The sequence below is a fragment of the Diospyros lotus genome, chromosome 2, assembly GCF_014633365.1.
Source record: "Diospyros lotus cultivar Yz01 chromosome 2, ASM1463336v1, whole genome shotgun sequence".
Lineage (NCBI taxonomy): Eukaryota > Viridiplantae > Streptophyta > Magnoliopsida > Ericales > Ebenaceae > Diospyros > Diospyros lotus.
In genome coordinates, this window is record NC_068339.1 from 43,911,741 (window position 1) to 43,931,963 (window position 20,223).

Here is a 20,223-nt window from a genome sequence, read left to right on the forward strand (position 1 = left end):
TACTCCGTCGTTCACTGTCACTAGTTGCCTCTCAATTGTCGAATGGCTCACCAATCATCACTCATTAGATTCAGAGATCATTTTTACATTTCGACTCAGGGCCTCAGAATCTCAAGTACAGCCCTGATAAAGACTTACCTCTAGTGGCCTCACATTTCCATCTAAACTATTGTGTTCGGTTTATGTTATCAAGATGGGGTATTTGTTTGCGCTCATTTTTACTAATTGAATCTAGTTTAATTCATAACTTGTATTAAGGATGTCATGTTTTTTTATTTATTTTGAGATACCGAGTTCAAAAAGGCAAAAAAAAAATACCTTTTAAACGTGTAGGACATAAATCTTTAGAGACTCTTATAATAAATGTTTAGGTTACTACAATTTAGTATATGAACATAAAAGTCGTTTATCTCCACTAAAATAAAATAATGTGCTTTAAATATAAACTTATCTCGTACAAAAAGTTTGGCATATTTGATACATTTGATTTGATTAAAATAAAACTTATACATGCTTTTAGTGTGTCACGTTTAGGGGCAGTTATATGTTTTAGCTGCTCTGGGATGAAGTCAGGATAGTTCACAACAAAATAAAATTTATAGAGTACATTTTTTAATTATTTAGTATTAACCCAGCCCAAACTCAGCCAGCCCACCCACTTGCCTGCAAGCCCTTCTCTTCTCCTTCCTCTCTCGACCTCGCTCACAGCTCACCCTCGCTGCCTCTCGCTCTCTGCCTCCCGCTCTCTGCCTCCTCTTCTCTTGCTCGTCCGCTCGTGCTTGCCCTCGCTCTCTGCCTCTCTCTTGCTCTCGCTCGCCCTCGCTGGGTCTCTCTTGCTGTCGCTCGCCCTCGCTCTCCGCCTCTCTTGCTGTCGCTCGCCCTCGCCCTCGCTCTCGCTCTCTGCCTCTTTTGCTCTCGCTGCCTTTCTCTTGCTCTCGCTCTCGCTCGCCCTCGCTCTCTGCCTGATTGCCTCTCTCTTGCTTTCGCTCGTCCTCGCCCTCGCCCCCACGCTCGCTCGGCCAGTCGGCTTCGCCCTCTTGCTCGATGCCCTGCTTCTGATTCAGGTCTTCGTTTTACCCTCCCAAGCTTCCAGATTTGCTTCATTCGAGCCCAGCTGCCCAGGTATGTTTTCTATTCTTTCAGTTGTTTGATTCTCTCGATTGATAGCTAAATGTAGATAGTTTTTTTATTTTTCGCCCATATTTTTTTTTCTTGTTTATGCTTGATTTGTTGTTGAAATCGCTGCCTTTTTTCAAGTTTTAAGTAAGTGATTTTCTGCTAACTTTGTGTCTGCTTACCTATTTGACTACTGCATTCAGTTAGGAACTTAGAAATTGGCGTGGCTCGAAGTCTGAAATTTGTTATTGGAAGCCTAAAATTTGTTATTGTGAATCTGTTATTGAATATTTGAATCGACCATACTTTTGCCTTCTCTTGTTTAAACTCTAGAAATATAGTTGTTGTATTAGACTTGCATTTGCCTCAAATTTTGAATTAAATATTTTAATTGTTGGATTATTAAATTGTGCTATTTTTTGTTTGTTTATCCTTAGAATTTAGAATGAAACAATAAGAAAGGAAAAATATTATTATATTTTTTCAGAAAGAGAGATCATCACACTAGTGAAAGTATTTCAATTCATAGTGAGCAAAATCAATTTAACATAAGTTTAATGAATTTTTTGTTTTAAAACCTCGTCAAGCACAAGTTTAATGAAAATTTATTATACTGATTTTTTGATTACATAAAAATTTTATTACATTAATTTTTTAAATTTCAGCCCCCCCCAACCTAAATTCCTGGATCCGCCCCTGGTCACGTTGAACACATTTAGCATATGCTTCAAGAACTTTTTTTTTCCCTTTGAGCCACTTGCCTCGCTTGAAACGTTTGAATATTCTAAGAGATAAACTCAAGTTAAAGATGAATTGACTAAATGAGAGATCCCTAAAAATATAACATTTATATAAAGCATGCATTAAATAAAATGCAAGTTTCTACTAGATGCCATTTGTGACCATGTCGACATCTTTTTAAAAACTTTCTCAATCAACATCCTAAGTGTCTCTTGGAAGGTCTTCGGCCACGTCATCTCAGCCTTAAGTGGCACAAAGCAAAAAGAACACGGCCATGCATAATCATTGATACAAATGAAAAGCCAAATATAATATATTTCCAAAATTAATTTCTCATGCAATATGAAAAAAAAACCATAAAGTAAGAGTTTGTGGGTAGGGAAAACTCATCTTGGGGTCTATTAGTATTTAGAGAAAGTCCTACTCACTCTTCCTAACTTCCAAATCTCTTACGGGTTACCTCGATGACAAGCTTTTTCTTTCTTTCATTAGTTTTATTTTCCTTCATTTATTCTTTATTCATCTTTATTTTTTCTCATCTCTTACATTTGCTTCAACTTCTTTAAGTGGAAGACTATTATCTAGTTTATAGGACTCATAATTTTTTTCAAAAAAAAAAAAAACCAGGAGATTTGTGTTTTATTTTTGTTTTTGAAACTTTTATTTTTTTGTAAATTGTATCCACATATATATGGGAGAAAGGAGGAATAGAAAAGGGGTTAATGGGATCAATGGGGGGATGGCTTTTGAGCCATCCCTAATGGTGTAAGAGGCTGCCCAATGCAGCTCTTTACCTGCAGGGGGGCTACCCGAAGCAGCCTTTTGGCGCTTCGTTGCTTACTCCCCTCCCCCCTTCCAGGGGCAGATCTAGCCCATGAAGCCAACCCATTTTTTTTTAAAAAATGGACTTTTCAGCCTAAAAAATCCAAGTCCACCCCCAATCAGCACCGAACCCCAAATCTATTGCAAACCCTTCTCTTCCAAACAACCCCTTCTCGCTCTCGCTTGCCCTCGCTCTCTCACTCTCGGTCGGTTGTTGGGGAGGTTGCTGCCACAACCCCACTCTTGAGGAAGGAATTAATCCTTCTCCGGTAAGAGTTCCGTGAAGGGAAAGTGGCTGAGTAAGAGTGGAGAATAGAGAGTAGAGAGACGAGAGGAGGGGTTTAGAGAGTGAGAGAATAGGAAGGAAACATATTCTGATAATTCTCAATGATTGCTCCTCACGATAGAGGTGTACAGATATATATAGGCCGTTTGGGGGATATTCCCCTGTCAGAGGTGGGCCCGCACCTGGTACAACTCTTAACAAACTATATTCCCTTTTGTCTTCTTCCTACCGAGCCGTTCACCACCTTAATTTAGCTAACGCCTAAACATCCAAAATGGCAGTGTTTCACCCTACCAGCTGCTATCGAACAATAGTGCTAGAATTTTAAAAAATGCAAAGGAATTAAATGTGGAAATGACCAGTCATTTCGTGACAACACCCCCTTCATTAGCCATTTCTAGTCCTCGAGAAATGCTAAGGAGGTTGGCCGCTTGTGGAAACTGATTAAGGAATTCCGAAAGGTATTCCCACGTACTGTCTTCCAAAGTGTGCCCTCGCCATTTGACCAATACCTGGATGAGTGGCGCCCCGTGCTTGTATATCACCCGCCTATCGACAACAACCTCTGGTTCGGTCCTTACGCTGACCTCCTTGGGAAGGGCTGGTAGCACTGAACTTGTTGGTTGAGCTCCCATCGACTTTTTTAAGAGTGAAACATGGAAAACAGGGTGAATTTGTGACCCTGGGGGAAGCTTCAATCGATAGGCTACCTTCCCGATTCTAGCCTCAATAGGGAACGGTCCATAATACTTGGGGCTAAGTTTAGTGACCTTCCCTCGAGAAATTGACTTTAGGTGGTTGTACCTTAGTCGAAGATACACCTGATCCCCTGTTTCGAACTCCCTCTCGCTTCTCCTTCGGTCCGTGTTCTGCTTCATGCGGTTTTGGGCCGAGGCTAGCTCTTGCTTCAACTGCTGTGTCATCTCCCTCCTTTGTTGCAAATACTCCTCCACTGAGGCCACATTAGAGCTTCCTCCCATTGCTGGTAGAAGGGGTGGTTTGTACCCGAATAAGGCCTCGAAAGGGGACATCTTGGTTGGCGAGTGGTGGCTGGTGTTATACCACTACTGCGCTAGTGACAACCACTTATGCCACTCCTTGGGCTGTGGCAAACAGACACACCTTAGGTATGTTTCAAGGCTCTGGTTCACTCTCTCGGTCTGCCCATCGGATTGGGGGTGATACGCTGTGGACAAATTTAGTTTTGTTCCGAGGGACTTCATTAACTCCTGCCACATCAAGCTGGTGAAAATCTTGTCCCTATCCGAGATTACAGTCTTAGGAGCCCCATGCAATTTGATCACCCTATCCAAGAAGACCCTAGCTACATCTTGAGCCGTGTAAGGATGGGTCAGCCCGATGAAGTGGGCAAATTTAGTTAGCTGGTCAACTATGACCAGGATGCTGTCCCTCCCTTCCGATCGAGGAAGTCCTTCCACAAAGTCCATCGAGACACTAGTCCAGGCCTGGTCGGGGATGGGTAGGGGTTGTAGTAACCCCGGGTAGGCCACTGTCTCCGACTTACACCTCCTACATGTATCGCATCTCTGGACTAGCTCTTTAATCTCTGTTTTCATTTTCGGCCACTGGAACACTTGCTTAACCCGGAGGTAAGTATTCTGTTCTCCCGAATGCCCTCCCAGCGGAGGCTCGTGTAGTGCTTGAAAGATCCTTTCCTTGATCCTCGGGTTTTGTCCAATCACAATCCTTCCGCGAAACCTCAGTAACCCTTGGTTCAGGGTGTAGCCCTCTACCTCCTGGGCTCCCAATGCCAGCTTTTCCACCATTGACTTAACTCTGCTGTCTCCTTCGTAGCTGTCAATCACTTCTTGATACCATTCAGGCACTAGGGTGGTTATGGCTGCTAAGTCTCCCTCCTCATGACGTCTGGATAGTGCATCAGCTGCCTTGTTTTCTTTTCTCTTCCGGTATTGAATTCTGTAATCCAGACCCATTAATTTGGTCATTCCCTTCTTCTGTAGTTGCGTTTGGAGCTTCTATTGCAGTAGGAATTTTAAGCTCTCGTGGTCCGTTTTTATGATGAACTTGTTGCCCTCCAAGTAGTGCCTCCAACGGTCTACCGCCATGAGCACAGCTAGAAGTTCCTTTTCATAAATGCTGAGTCCTAAGTGTTTTGGACTCAACACTTGGCTCAGGAAGGCTAGGGGTCTTCCCTCTTGAGCCAGCACTGCCCCTACCCCGGTTCCACTCGCATCTGTTTCTAGAGTGAAAGGTTTGTCAAAATCTGGGAGGCCCAACACCGGTACTTTGCTCATAGCCCCTTTTAGGTTCTCGAATGCTTCCTCTGCCTCTTGCCCCCAATTGAATCCTCCTTTCTTTAGTAAGTTGGTCAGTGGCTTGCTGATAATTCCGTAGTTTTGCACAAACCTTCGATAATACCCGGTCAGCCCTAAGAATCCCCTCAAAGCAATCAGGGATGTGGGCCTTGGCCAAGACAACATCGCTTCCACCTTCCTGGGATCGGTACTAACCTCGCCATCTGATATGAGGCGACCGAGATATTCCACCTGTCTTTGGGCAAAAGCACATTTGGATTCCTTAATAAAAAGCTGGTGGGTTCTTAGGATTTCAAGGGTGATTTTGAGGTGGGCTAGGTGTTGGTCGAATGTAGGGCTATAAACAAGTATGTCATCAAAGAAAACCAATATAAACTTGCGGAGGTAGGGTTCAAAAATTCTGTTCATGAGGGATTGGAAGGTTGTCGGGGCATTTGTGAGCCCGAAGGGCATCACTAGGAACTCAAAGTGGCCATGGTGGGTTTTGAAGGCTGTTTTTGGGATATCTTCAATCTTCATCCTAATTTGATGGTATCCGGCCCTTAGATCCAGCTTAGAAAAGAATTTGGCATGGTTAAGTTCGTCTAATAGGTCCTCCACTAAGGGTATAGGAAATTTATCTTTAATAGTCATGGCATTTAGTTGCCGATAATCGATACAAAATCTCCATGTTCCATCATTCTTTTTGACTAGGAGGACGGGAGAAGTAAATGGGCTTTGGCTGGGTCTAATGAGGGATTGTTCAAGCATGGTTCTCACCATTTTTCAATTTCGTTCTTTTGGTTGGGAGGGTATCAATATGCTCTAATATTGATGGGTTTGGCACCAGGTTTAAGATTAATGTTATGGTCAAACATTCGGTTAGGGGGTAAAGTTTTTGGTTCCCTAAGGAGATCCTTGTAATCCACCAACAATTTATTAAGGGCATCCGAGTGACATACCTAGTTTTGCATTCCCTGGGGTGTGCTTACTGTCAACCCCATCTCCCCTTGTGTCGCAGCTTTTGTGTGATCCCCTTCGGCTACTACCACTGAGAAGAGGTGGGCTATCTGACTCCACTTACTCTTCAACACTCTTTGCAGCTTCCTTCCTGATATCATCTTACAGGCCCCCATCTCTCTCTTCCCGGTCAGTGTCATCCTTCTACCATCTATTTCAAATGACACCTCCATTCTATTGAAATCGAAGCTGATGGGACTCACCCCCTTCATTTAGTCCACTCCTAAAACCACATGGCACCCTCCTAGTTGAAGCAACCTCAGGTCTGTCTCAAACTTCTCCCCCTGCATCTCCCAGCAGAAGCCCTTGCAGGTGAAATTACTCAGCACCCTCTGGCCGTTGGCAACTGTCACGCTCAGGGGAATGGTTCCCGTGAGTGGGCATTTCAACTTCTCAGCCATGCTTTCATCGAGGAAGCTATGAGTGCTTCCGCTATCAATTAAAATCATGAGATTGCAGTCTTTAACTTGACCTCCCACCTTGATGATCTTGTTGTCGGCCACTCCCTTTAAGGCATGTAGGGAGATCTCTCCATTATCCTCTTCATCACCCCCTTCCACTCCTTATTCTTTGGCTTCGTCCTGCTCCCCTTCTTCCTCTCCTTCCAATAGTAAGATCTGCCTCTTGCACTGATGGCCCGAGTGATATCTATCCCCGCATCTGAAGCACAAGCCAGCTATCTTTCTTTGTTCACGTAGCTGCTCCCCATAGGGAGTGGAACTCGTATTCGTATTTGGCCTTCCCCTATTAGCGTCACGGGGTTACCCTTTTGTCCCCATACCAGTTTTCCCGGTGTTAGCTCCTCTGGGCAGTTGCCTTTGCTTCTTGATCAAGGCCTCCACCATCATTTCTTGTAAACGAGCACTTTCTGAAGCTTGTTCAACTGTCCGCGGCTTCATCATCTTAACCATTGGTCTGAGTTCCTCGCTCAGTCCACTCATGAAGCTTGATACAAAATAAGCTTCTGAGAGGTGATGGTTATGACTAACCATGTATGATCTAAGCTCCTCGAACTTCTTGAGATAGGATCCCACGCTCCCAGTTTGCCGTAGCTTATTGAATTCTTCAATGGTGTCCGCCACACTTCTCTCTCCAAAGCGTTCACATAACCTTTCAGAGAATTCCTCCCAGGTGTATTCTCTCCTTAGACTCAAGCACCCCTGGAACCATGCGTCTACCACCTCATTGAAGTATGCAGCGGCTAGGCCCACCCTTTGCATTCTAGGGACGTTATACCATTCGAACAATCGCTCGCACTTCCTCAGCCACCACCGAGGATGTATCCCTTCGAATACCGGGATTTCCATCCGAGGCATAGGAAATCCTAGAGGGTGATGGTTCTGCTCCTCTCCTCCTATTATTTCTAACTCTTCCCGACCTCTTTCTTCCGGGTTAATCATAACCCTTTGCAAGAGAGGTTCATTCTCCCCTTTAGGTGGAAAGTCTAGAGCTAACTTGACCCGATTTTGCTGGGTAAACATCATCATGAACTACTGAATTTGAGCTCCCAACTCTTCACGTACCCGTGCGATCGACCCTTCTAATCTCCTTTCAAGCCCTTCCATGGAGTCTTCCATCCTTCGGTCCATGGCGATCACTGCCTCATGTTTTTTGTTAGCTTCCAACTCCGTCGTATCCATTCTATTATGGATTTCGGTCACTGTCGCTCCCAGCTGCTGGAGCCGCGTCTCCATGTCCTTCATGCGAGTTCCTTCCGCCATTGTTCTGAGCCACCGAGCTCTGGCCGAGAATCTTTGCTCTGATACCAGAATGTCACAACCCCACTCTTGAGGAAGGAATTAATCCTTCTCTGGTAAGAGTTCCGTGAAGGGAAAGTGGCTGAGTAAGAGTGGAGAATAGAGAGACGAGAGGAGGGGTTTAGAGAGTGAGAGAATAGAAAGGAAACAGATTCTGATAATTCTCAATGATTGTTCCTCACGATGGAGGTGTACAGATATATATATAGGCTGTTTGGGGGATATTCCCCTGTTAGAGGTGGGCTCGCACCTGGTACAACTCCTAACAAACTATATTCCCTTTTGTCTTCTTCCTACCCAGCCGTTCACCACCTTAATTTAGCTAACGCCTAACCATCCAAAATGGCAGTGTATCACCCTACCAGCTGCTACCGAACAGTAGTGCTGGAATTTTAAAAAATGCAAAGGAATTAAATGCGGAAATGACCAGTTATTTCGTGATAGTTGCATCTGTGGCTCTCTTGCTCTCGTTGGGTCGCTCGCCTCTCTGCATTGCCATTGGGACACTTTGGTTCAATCTTTGGCGTTGTGTTCGAGTTCAATACTCGTGGCAAAAAATCTTTTAGTTCAATCTTTGGTGTTGTGTTCTTGTTCTTGGCAGGCTGGCAGTGGGCATCCCTTCATACTCTAGAGACTAAGAGACTAGAGGTAGGTTAATTTATTTGATTATGTTCTATTTAATGGGTATTTCTATTTTGTTTTGGCTAAATTAACACCTATGATGGGTTTAGGAATTAGGACTTTTGGGTTTAACAACTGCATTTGGCTTTTTGCTAATTGTTATTTGACTACTGCATTTAGTTAGGAATTGCCCTGGTTGAGATTTGTTAATTGTGATTGAATATTTGAATTGTCCTAGCTGGGATTGTTAAATGTGATTGAATATTTGAATTGTCTTGATTGGGATTGTTAATTGTGATTGAATATTTGAATTGCCCTGGTTGGGATTTTGTTAACTGTGATTTGTTAATTGTGATATACAGGTCTATTAATTGTGTAGTTTTATAAGGTATTTGTATTGCACATTTTTGGTATTTTTTGCTTTCTCCTTTTAAGTTAATGAATTATATTAAATATGCATGTAAAGCTCGTTAAACTTGCATTTTTTTGTCCTTTTTTTTTTCTCCTATTGGTGAAGCTTATAGTTGGGAAATATTTTTGAAGCCCCCCCAAGTAAAAGATCCTAGCTCCATCCCTGCCCTTGCCCCTTCCCCCAACCGTGGGGTCTTTTTCATCGAAAGGGACCTCAAGCTAGAGGGAGCTAGCGAAGTACCAGTGCATTAAGATCCCCGTTTCCTTTTTATTTTTTTTTATATTTAGTTATACACATATTATACATTATTACAATATATATATATATATAGAGAGAGAGAGAGAGGGGGGGGGGGGGGGGAGAGTTTTGATCTCCTAAACAACATGTTGATGTGGCAAATCAAATATAATGATGTGGGGCCCACCCTATCAAGTTGTTGTGTTGAAAGAATTAAATAGGCGGGCCTCACATAATCATTATATTTGAGTTGCTACATCAACATTGCTTGGTATAAACAAAACAACATTACTTAGGAGATTAAAACTCTCTCTCTCTCTTTCTATATATATATATATAGATATACATATATCCGCATATATTTAAATCACATGACCCATTCACTTTGCCAAATAAATTATTCTCGAATCTAAATTCTGGTTTATTTCCTTAAGTCTCCAAATATTTTAAAACTATTTTGAGGTGTTACATGTCAACTTAAAAAATTGTTTCACACATAAAAATCAAAACTTTAGGACTTCAATGGTACTTAAAATTTTAAATTTTATTCTAAAATAACAAAAAAGGCATTCGAGATACCCTCTATTTCATGGAGAGTGGATAGAGTTATTTTTGCATGTAATTTTTTTTTAATTTTATAAAATGACTATCTTGAAAATTCTACAACTTCAATTGCTAATAAAGGAGTATAATTTTTGAATAATAAATGCACTCAGTGTAATTTCTAAAATTCCAAGACATTATTTAATTTTGTTACAGCAAATCTCATTGGAGCAAGTTATATTTTCAAAAAAAAAAGAAAAGAAAAGAAGGGTTATGATATGACGAGGCCCAGGTCCAACTAATTGATAGATTGGGCTCGAGGCTTCTATTTTGAGCCTTCGGTGTTCGGTCCTTAGGGCTAGGACTCGGCCTGGGCCACCCACTTAATGGGCTTTGCTTGTTGCTTTTACACAGTTCATCGAAGACATGCTCCATTGCTTCTTCTATGGCAGTACAGACTCCATTGCCAGAAGTCCTTCAGCGTCTCCTCCTCGTCAAGCTCTCTCTGTGCCTCTCTTCCCTCCAATCTCTCTCAACCTATTCATTGTGTAAAGCCTTTGATTATCCTTTCGTTGTGCCTTTCTCTCTCTCTGATTTCATTGCCTATTTCTTTTGCTCCAGCCACTGTCAAGAATAAATGACATCTTCTTTACAGGAATTTTAGTTATGGAGTTGGAACTCGGTCCAATATAAATGGATGCATGTTTAGGCCTTTTTTTTTTTTGCCTTCCCCATTGGTGTTTATGATAGCATCCTGCCAAGATTGGCCCCTCCAGGATAATAGATATTTGAGTTTTGTGTGTAACACAGCAGGATTGAATAGATCAGTAGTCCACTCTACATCCTGCCAAACATTACTTATATCTAATGTATCTGTTTTGAGTATACTTGCTGTGCATTTGATATCTTGTGAATTACTCATCTGTCTACAATTGGAAATAATTTGTTCAGGATATTGATTTAAATCTTTAGGGTTCAAGGTCCTGTGCGCTGTAGGTATTTGGTTAAAAGTCATTCGAAGATATTAGTGCAGTCCCAAGGTTTTAAATGCTGAGTATCTTCTTAATGTAGAGTTTTTTTCTTTTTGCTGATGTAATGTGGAGGGTTTAAGGGTCCTATAACTTTTTTTTCTGCATATAAGTTGCTACAGATTTGTATTGCCTCATGGCTTTCATCCTTTACTGTCAACTTCCTGTGATATCATATGTTGATTTTGCAAATTAATTTTATTCCATTTTATGATGGGCGCGAAACAATGATATCTATTTTCTTTTGTAGTAATCTAGCTGGAAACTCCTTTTGAAGAGAACTTTTTGATATAAATCATGGTAGGCTGGCATAGGCATTTGCAGTCTGTACTCCGACAGGCTGGGAAAAGATTGCATCACAATTACAGTGCTGCTGTTAGCTTCTCTTGTCATCACTCAAAGGCTTCTGTTGTACCTGGTATTTCCATATCCATATTTGTTGGTGGATTTGTGTTCCTAGAGAATTTATGCATTTGGATCATATTGTTTATTGGCAAGGTAAAATTCATGTAGCTAACCCCACCTAATTGGATTAAGGCTTGATATGTTGGTGTTGAAGATTTACTTGGGGAATTAAAAAAATAGAAAGATTAATCTTGTTTACTTCTTTGAGATAACATTGCAAGGTTTTTGCAGGGGTGTTTCCTAATTTATATGGCCTGCAAACTTCACCTTCCATAAACATCTCAAGGCCATTGTATCAATATTTACAACAGCTGGTAATGCTAACATGTACCTGTTTTACTTATTTACATACTCATTGCACACACGCTCACCTACACCCACACATACACACTTTACCCTACCTCATGTTGGACAAGTTTTTATCATATTCAAACATATTCTCCTTTATTTGACCGAAACCAATTAAGTGGTGAGAAAAACCATAAACAGCATTCTATATCTTAGAATCTTGTTGCACTCTTGTGACTGTTTGATTACCTAATAGTATTCTCTTACAGATCTATGACCTATCTCTTAAAGAACACATGCTAGCCAGTGAGCAAGACTTATTTCTACTTTATTCCCATGATATATTTTCATTTCTGGTCCTACTGTAGGATTTATGTTTCTGCAATCAGTTAGCTTCAGGTTTTAGGGATGTTTTTGAATGAGTTGACCTACAATTGGATTATCAAAACCAATCGGCCAGATTAGTCCCAGGCTCCTTTGGTTATTTCTTTATATTGCTTCTGATAAATTCTCCCTAGGTCCTATTGTTTTTTTGGTTTTCTAGAGCTCCTCAAATTTGTTCCATCTTGTATGATTCCAGGGCTTTTACAGTTCAGGGAGGTTGCTTGCTGATTCATCTGACGCATCACCTATTTCTTCTCCATTGACACCTGTTCTTGCATTAAACAGTGGAAAATCTGAAGACCAGAAATTAGTTTCTAGACCTTCAAAGGTTCAAGCAGTTTTGAAAGGCATAAAACAGGTATGATATGCCACTGTTCTGTGACTTTTTCAATTGAAAATCCATTAGTCCCTCACAAAATCTAGAGCTTCTAGTGAATCTGAAGAGGGCATGAAAGAAGAAATCCAAATTTTTTATACCATTACATTTTATGTATAAAGAGTTGTAGTGCTTCATTTGAATCATTTCACAATGCACAATCGTCCTTCCTGTCCTTCCTCTGCTTTCTTTTTCGATCTGCTGTTTCCTTTATATGTTTCTTCAGTAATTACAAATTTACAACATAATGGGAGCTCAGACTGTCAGGTCCTCTGGTTTGATTCTTGTTTTATGGTGCCCTAAAGTGTGAGATGCATAAAAAACACGGAAGCAGTTTGAGGGTTCATCAAGCCTTTCAACCCTTTAAATCAATATGCTAAACACAACAACATGCCAACATCAGAAATGAATAATATTTTGAATTTGGTGCACTTTTCTTCTACTGGTTTACCTTGCTAGTTTAGTGCATGATTGAACTGTGGCCCAATCATCAAAATCGATAAAGGTTGGTTCATATCTGTTAAATATAACTATATGAGTTAAGGATGGCAATTGATGACTTGTAAATACTTGCCATGACTCATGAATATTGTGAGCTTTATGTTAGTCTGGCCGCCCCAAATTTTTTTCCCCCATACTGTTTAGAGTACAATTCACTAATTCGATATGACTAAGTAGCTTTTAGGCCGAGCGCGTACAATGTCATCCTTGGCTGATCATTACTTTAACATGTTGGGAGCAATTGTGTCAACACTACACTTGAAGGTGAACTTTTTTACCCCACAAAGTGTAGGGGAAATAAAGGGTGATTAGAACATCTCAAGGGAGTGTTACCTAGTGGGATTGAAGCAGAAGGCATCCATTCTTATGCATGTGAGAGATGTGATACCTGACTTTAGACAATGGTGCCAAATGTTGCTGCTGAAATCTGCAACTTGTTTCGTAAAGTCAACTCAAATGATTGAAAATTGAAATACAAAAACATGAGTTGCGTGACAATGGTCAAAATACCTCCAACCAATTAATAGATGGTTACTCTTGGTGATGCAAAGGGATAAACACTCTGATGCTTAAGTTGATATTGTGCCTGAGTTGGAAGAGGCAAGTTGAGATAAATTTGACTTCAAATTATTTAATTTCCAAGTGTCCAAACATCTTGTTACTGTTCCAAACTTGAAGATTGATTGTGATTCTACACAAACCATATGTAACTTGGATGTTTAAGCAACACAACATTACATCACATGCAATAAATTGAATGTATACCTGGTAAGAACATACCGATGAGGTGTAGAAACAATTTCTACGTGGAGACCTCTTCCTCCTCAAACCATGGAGGGTCTAGTAAGTCCACCAAGCAAGCAACCATGGAACCCTTTGTGGATTTTCTATGCCAGACAAATCAACACAACGGTGAGCAATAGCTGGTATCGTTCTTCTAATTTAATCCATCACATGAATTCAAAGTCAAAATTAAAGAAAAAGCTGACAGTCGTCGACAAATTTTACTGATTTTTTGCTTGCCAAAAATGCTGTCATATACTTAGGGTTTAGCCTAGGGTTGGATTGTAAATCGAAAGAATCCGAATTATTTGGGACCAAGAACAAAAATGGGGGAGGATATTAGATAGAAATGAGGGAAAATTGTAGAGAGAAATGAGAGGGAGATTTGGAGAGAAATAAGAATTTCATTTATCAATTCAAGCATGAGAATCCCATCTGCTTACAATAGTCTTATATAGGCATATATGACTCCTAACAGCATGCACAACACACCCATGTTTTTCTAACTAATTGCTAAAATATCCTCTAACAACTATTATAGGCTTATTACTCTATTGCCCCTCTATGGATTCTTGGGTCATAACACTCGCTTGCTATTTGCAATTAATTTCGCTCAATTAATTGCTTTTCTTGTTTTGTTTCTTAAAGCATTTCGGGCACCTTCCTTTTAGTATATTATATTAATTGTTGGCTGCTTCTTCATTATTAGATTGGCACCATATATGTGTGTGTGTGTGTGTGTGTATATATATATATATATATGATGAAGTCTTCACAGAAGCTTCCACTTTCTTTGTATTATATGTATACATATTATATATATGATGAAGTCAAGGCCTTCTGCCACCTCTTTTCTCTTCCTTTTTTATTATATATATATCTTATATATATAGATATACACTTTGCCTCCAATTTCTCTTTTTTATTAATTAAATATATATCCATATATATATTATATATACATGCTGAGCGATAAAGAGAAGTGAAGTTTGCAAGGCTTTAATTAATTGTACATAGAGAATGTTTCTCTGATGTATTAATTTTAATTCTGCCAAAACTCAATAAACACTTAATGGTGGTGAAGAATAATATACTAGTTCAAACTCATTAATCTAGTCACTTTGCTTTTCGGAATGACTAGGCCCTCCACGGCTTGAGAAGGAGGAGGTCTCCACGTAGAAATTGTTTTTATACCTCATCAGTAACTTCTTACTAGGTATGCTTCAATTGATCTATTGTTAGTGCGACAGGAAAGTCCTTGGCTAAGGCAGAATGAATGATCGGGAAAGAGTTTTTCAATGTGTCATCTAGTCACACTGATCAGATCGGACACATAGTTACTGAGTTTGTGAGTTTATCATTCCATGGCTCTCGCTCGATCGGGACGTTAAGTGATGGAATGATTGTATTATATGTTAATTATTAACTGTAATAGGTTTATATATGAATAGATTTCATTGACTTTTAAATTATCTTGAGTTGTTGTTAGGTGCTATTGAGGACTGTCAAAATGTTTCGAGAAGATGGAGAGACTCTTGAGATGGTTCGAAGTGTTCAATTGGCATCAAAAAGGGTTTGATGTTATCTAATCGCTATTAGGCAGTAAACCTAGAAAGTCACATATCGAAAAGCAAAGTGACCAGATTAGTGAGTTTGAGCTAGTATATTATTCTTCACCTCCATTAGAAGTTAATGGCTAAACAAAACATTATTAAGTGTTAATGGAGTTTTGGCAGAATTAAAATTAATACATCAGAGAAACGTTCTCTGTGTACATTTAATTAAACCCTTGCAAACGTTACTTCTCTTTATCTCTTGACATGTATATAAAATATATATATTTAATTAATAAAAAAGAGAAAGTGGAGGCAAGGTGTATATGTATATATATTATATATATATATATACATATAATAAAGGAAGAGAAAAATGGAGGCAAAAGGCCTTGGCTTCATCATATATATATATATATTATAATATGTATATATGGTGCCAATTTAATAATAAAACAGTTGACAATTAATATAATATATTAAAAGGAAGGTTGATGTAGTGCTTCAAGATGGCAGATTTGCTGAACTGGGCAGTGTCCAGTGTTTTCATCATAACTTTCTCTAGAAAACTCCAGTTCATGCTTGGTTGGTGGCATTGGAAACTAGACTCATTTATCTTTCCAACAAGCTATTATGCACTATCAGATTCCAAGTCAATCGAGAGTTATGGAGCTTCAAAGTGACGCCTTGGGAATTACATTTTGAAAGTTGAAGTGTCTGGTTTTTAGTGTTCTGAATTTATTTATCTTGCTAAATTATGTTAGCCTATAAATACTTTGAGAGTAAAGGCAGACTTTATTTGATAATAGATATTGAGAATCAAAGTTATCTATTTCTCTTTAATCCCAACTTTGTGGAGTCAAATTTAGCCTAACTCTAAATTATTCATTTCCCTTTATTTCCACCCTCATCAAAGGTGCTTGAAAAGATTAAAGGAACGGAACAAGAAGAGCAATTAATCGAGCGGAATTAATTGCAGACAACAAGCGAGCCACAACGTTTTCAACGAGCAAAAAATAGGCAAAAGTTGTCAACGGTCGTCCAACTGTTTCTTTAATTCCGTCTTTGAATTCGTGTGATGAATTAAATTAGAAGAATGATAACAGTTATTGCTCACCTTTGTGTTGATTTTGTCTAGCACAAAAAATCCACAAAGGGTTCTGTGGTTGCTTGCTTGGTTAATTGACTAGACCCTCCATAGCTTGAGGAGGAAGAGGTCTCCACGTAGAAATTTTTTCTACACCTCATTGGTATCTTCTAACTAGGTATGCATTAAATTTATTACATGTGATGTAATATTGCATTGCTTAAACATCTAAGTTACATATACTTTGTGTAGAATTTTGTTGTGCATCCCTGATGTAAAATTAAAAAAAAAAAAAAAAAAATTGCATACACATCCATATGGAATCCCAACAGTGCACATCCATATGTAATCCCAACACATAGGATGTTCGTCTCATCATAATGAGGGTGACGGATTTTATCCACAAGTATTTGCTTTTGTGCGCTAGCAATACAAGACCACATAAGATGAACATCCTCATCTTGCAATTGGATAGTATCGCACATTAGCAAATCTTGCGCATCAATACACAAGACAACTGTGTCACTTCAAATCAAAGGATCAGTTACACAATTGCAACTTGATAACAAGATCATTATCCAATATGCCATGTGATCTGTTATGTGCGTCACGTTTGGTGCGTTGTTCTCCAACAACCACCTACGAGCATCATATGTCCTATGGTATGTGACTTATCATCTTTTATCATTAGTATCTCATATTAATCAAAGTAGTAAACTTACTTGCCAGTCCATAATTGATTAATGAGAGTCCCAATTTAAAAAATCTAAGGACCAAGAACATTTAAGAAATCTTATTATCAGAGAAACTCGTCACATATTTTTATCAACTTAAGAATGAAAACTCTTACAGGAAATTTAGGGACTTATTCATACAGAAAATTGGAGAGTAATGAATAAAGATAACTTTGCCATTAATATGTATAGAGATACATCAAATGTTACACACCTGCTAGATGTCATCAAATCTAGCATTAGGGCACAATAGTCACTGAATAACACCAATTAACTGAATGTTTGGTGTGCTTGCGCTTTTGTAGAGCTGCTAAGATCTTAGAGTCTGTTTGATAGGGTTTTCAGTTTTCTGTTTTTACTTTCAATTAAAAAAAAATAAAACATGGTGTTTGACAACTTTGTGCTCATTTTTAGTTTTTTATTCTCTTATCTTCTAACTTATTCCTAACATTGCTGACAAATGAGGAGATTCTGGAGCTTCCAGCAACTCCTCCAGCCTTCTCTCAGTTGCCAACAACTTGTTGACTCCCTTTTTGGTCAATAACAACAGTTGTGTTCTCCAATCCATGAGTGCTCCATTCATTCAATTGTTGTGATGTCTTCTATGGTAGCATGCTGCATGACAACTATGGCTTCTTTGTGCAAGCTTGCTGCAGGATGGGTTGTCTTCTTCAAAGGCAGAGATCAACACACGATGGTGTTGATAGCTGGGTTTTCTGGAGTCACAAAGTTGGTGGGACTCCCAGATCAATCTGGAAGTCTCACTGGCCTCCTCTCTGAAATTTTTTGAAAATAATGCTGAGTAACCAAACACTTTTTCTGTTTTAGTTGTTAAAATAGTGAAAATGAAAATTCTACCATATGGGCCGTAAGCCATTGGAAGATTTCATTTGATCATTTCTGTACTTATAAAACATGTCAAACTGGATATTTTGTCAAAACGGTTCAAAAATTTTGACAAAAGGGAACTTTCTTTCTGTTGTGCTACCTTTTTATTTTACTAATCTCTATTTTGAACAGAGTCCTAAGAAGATGAACTTGGTTGCTGCATTAGTTCGTGGCATGCGTGTGGAAGATGCATTACTGCAGTTGCAGGTGACAGTAAAGCGAGCTTCTAAAACTGTATATCAGGTGATGCAAAACTGTTTAACATCTCATGCATGTCAATTATGTGAGAAAGAAAAGGGAAAAAGAAAAAATAACTACTCAACTCTGGGGGAAACTTGTAGTCTTCTTATATATGGAGATTTCTGTTCCCAACTTCCAGGTATTCTAAAGTTCCTTTTGGCACCAGACCGGCTCTTCTCTTGTAGTAGCATTATTAAGAAGGGGATATTAACATTCCTGAAATATGACAAATAATATACCATATAGAAAGAGCTGATTCAAAACATAAAATATCTTATGTCTTTCATTATAGTGAAATAGGGGGTAAAATAACATCATTTTTTGGTCCAAATATCTTATTTCTTTGGAGCAAAACGGTGAGCAACCAATCACCTTTATCATTTCTTTTTAAGGACAAAAATCAAAGAAGTTAGTGTCTAATGGACCCTAAGAGCAACATAACAAGAAGCATGACATTTTTATGATAGTTCAACTATTCTAATAATTGAATTCATTTTTTGTAATTTAGGTCTCATGTGTACCAAGTACCAACCAATGAGCAAAGAACGATGTCCTTTTGTTTTGTTTGTTCATGCACGAAGGGATGGGTGTTGGTGGGGGGGGGGTGCCTTTCTTGACAGTGCTGCAAATTCTGAATATCTCAAGTACTTGCATTTAAATGTGATCGAAATATTTCCTTTAATTTGCAGGTGATACACTCAGCCAGGGCAAATGCAACCCACAATCATGGGTTTGATCCGGATCGCCTCATTGTTGGTAATGATGGAAAATAACGTCTTTCTTGATTTTGCTTGAACTCCGCTTATTGTACATACATTTTCTCATGTCTTGCAGCTGAGGCGTTTATTGGAAAGGGTTTCTATAAAAAGAGAGTCTCTTACCACGCCAAAGGAAAATGTGGGGTGAAAGTAAGACCTGAGTGTAGACTGACAGTGGTGGTGAGGGAAATAACCCCTGAAGAGGAGGCTGAGATAGCTAAACTAAAAGTTAGCAATTTCCGCAAGCTATCTAAGCGGGAAAGACAGCTTGTTCCCCATAAGCTTATTGAGACGTCACCGATTTGGAACCGGAAAGGCCAAGCAAGCAGTGTATCGGGTGGTATGGCTGCCTGATCAAGTGTTTAATGTAATCTCTCACACTCTGGTAAGATAGATGTCTTGCAGCGTGTAGCACAGCAGAGGAACCAGCTTGTGCATCAAGTAGGGATTGCTTGTGGCCTAAGATGCTTTAACTATGAAATGACATTGGAAAGGATTACCATTTTACATGTCTTGATTGAGGGAATGGTTCTGGATTTCAAGCAGGTGAGGTGATATATGTACCAATGCTCTGATGAGGCAGCACATTTTAAATGTCTTGATTGAGCTAGGGGGTAATAGTTCTGGATTTCAAGCGGCTGGTGATGTTGACTTTGCAAAATTAGAATTGTATTATTTTTCATAAAAAAAATTGGGGCTAAATCAAACTGGCCAGTGTAGAATAATCTTTGAACCAGAAAAACAGATTGATTGACTTACCTGTCTGGATGTTCCTGCTCCTTGATACTGATTACTGACTCATCTTTGAGATATTTTCCATATTTATAATATCAAAGTGGTTGGAACTTGAAATTAATTAATGCAACTATTTGCTTCAGCTGAGCCTGCGAGCCCTTTCAGACATTATTTGTTGTTATTATTATTTTGCTTGCTTGCTCTTTATTATGTTGTCTCAGCTACATGTGGAATTGCTTGAAAATCATTTAGGATGCTGCCAGGGCCAAGCTTGATATACTGCTCGGATGCTTTCTTGGCTTGCACTGTACCGTGAAGGGCGGGCCAAATCTATATTTTTTTCCCCCGTATTTTTATGTTCCTTTTGTATGTTTATTTAATTTTTTTTATTATTTTGATTATATTTGTAAATTTAAATTTTTAAGTCAATTTAATCTTTTATATTTTTTGTAAAAAAAAGTAAAATAAAATGATAAAATACATATGTATTTTGTTAAATTTTGTTTATATCAAAATATAAGAGTTAAATTGATTAAAAAATATAAATTTAGTAAAGTAAATAAAAGAATGAGATGTTTATGTTGTTATATGAAAAAAAAAAAAAAAAAAGTTAAATTGATTAAAAAAATGTA

At 39.0% G+C, this 20,223-nt stretch overlaps 2 protein-coding genes across 2 annotated transcripts; one reads left to right on the forward strand and one right to left on the reverse strand.

Moving 5' to 3' along the window:
- The first annotated feature begins 643 nt into the window (after positions 1-643).
- LOC127795179 (50S ribosomal protein L22, chloroplastic-like) lies at positions 644-19,712 on the forward strand. The gene is made up of 7 exons (XM_052326690.1): positions 644-1,122; positions 11,110-11,277; positions 11,496-11,578; positions 12,133-12,294; positions 17,991-18,101; positions 18,788-18,854; positions 18,933-19,712. The coding sequence occupies exons 2-7, from the start codon at positions 11,157-11,159 to the stop codon at positions 19,208-19,210; spliced, it is 822 nt and encodes a 273-aa protein (XP_052182650.1). The 5' UTR covers positions 644-1,122; positions 11,110-11,156; the 3' UTR covers positions 19,211-19,712.
- On the reverse strand, positions 3,328-3,945 carry LOC127794843 (uncharacterized). The gene has a single exon (XM_052326099.1). It carries the CDS (start codon positions 3,943-3,945, stop codon positions 3,328-3,330), a length of 618 nt encoding a protein of 205 aa, XP_052182059.1.
- Positions 19,713-20,223: the final 511 nt, after the last annotated feature.

Excerpts from the sequence above, each read along its gene's own strand:
- LOC127795179 (XM_052326690.1), top strand. The coding sequence starts at position 11,157 with ATGGTAGGCTGGCATAGGCATTTGCAGTCTGTACTCCGACAGGCTGGG. Across the intron at positions 11,579-12,132 it reads ATCAATATTTACAACAGCTG|GGCTTTTACAGTTCAGGGAG; the intron begins GTAATGCTAACA and ends GTATGATTCCAG. Across the intron at positions 18,855-18,932 it reads TCCGGATCGCCTCATTGTTG|CTGAGGCGTTTATTGGAAAG; the intron begins GTAATGATGGAA and ends CATGTCTTGCAG.
- LOC127794843 (XM_052326099.1), bottom strand. The coding sequence starts at position 3,945 with ATGGGAGGAAGCTCTAATGTGGCCTCAGTGGAGGAGTATTTGCAACAA.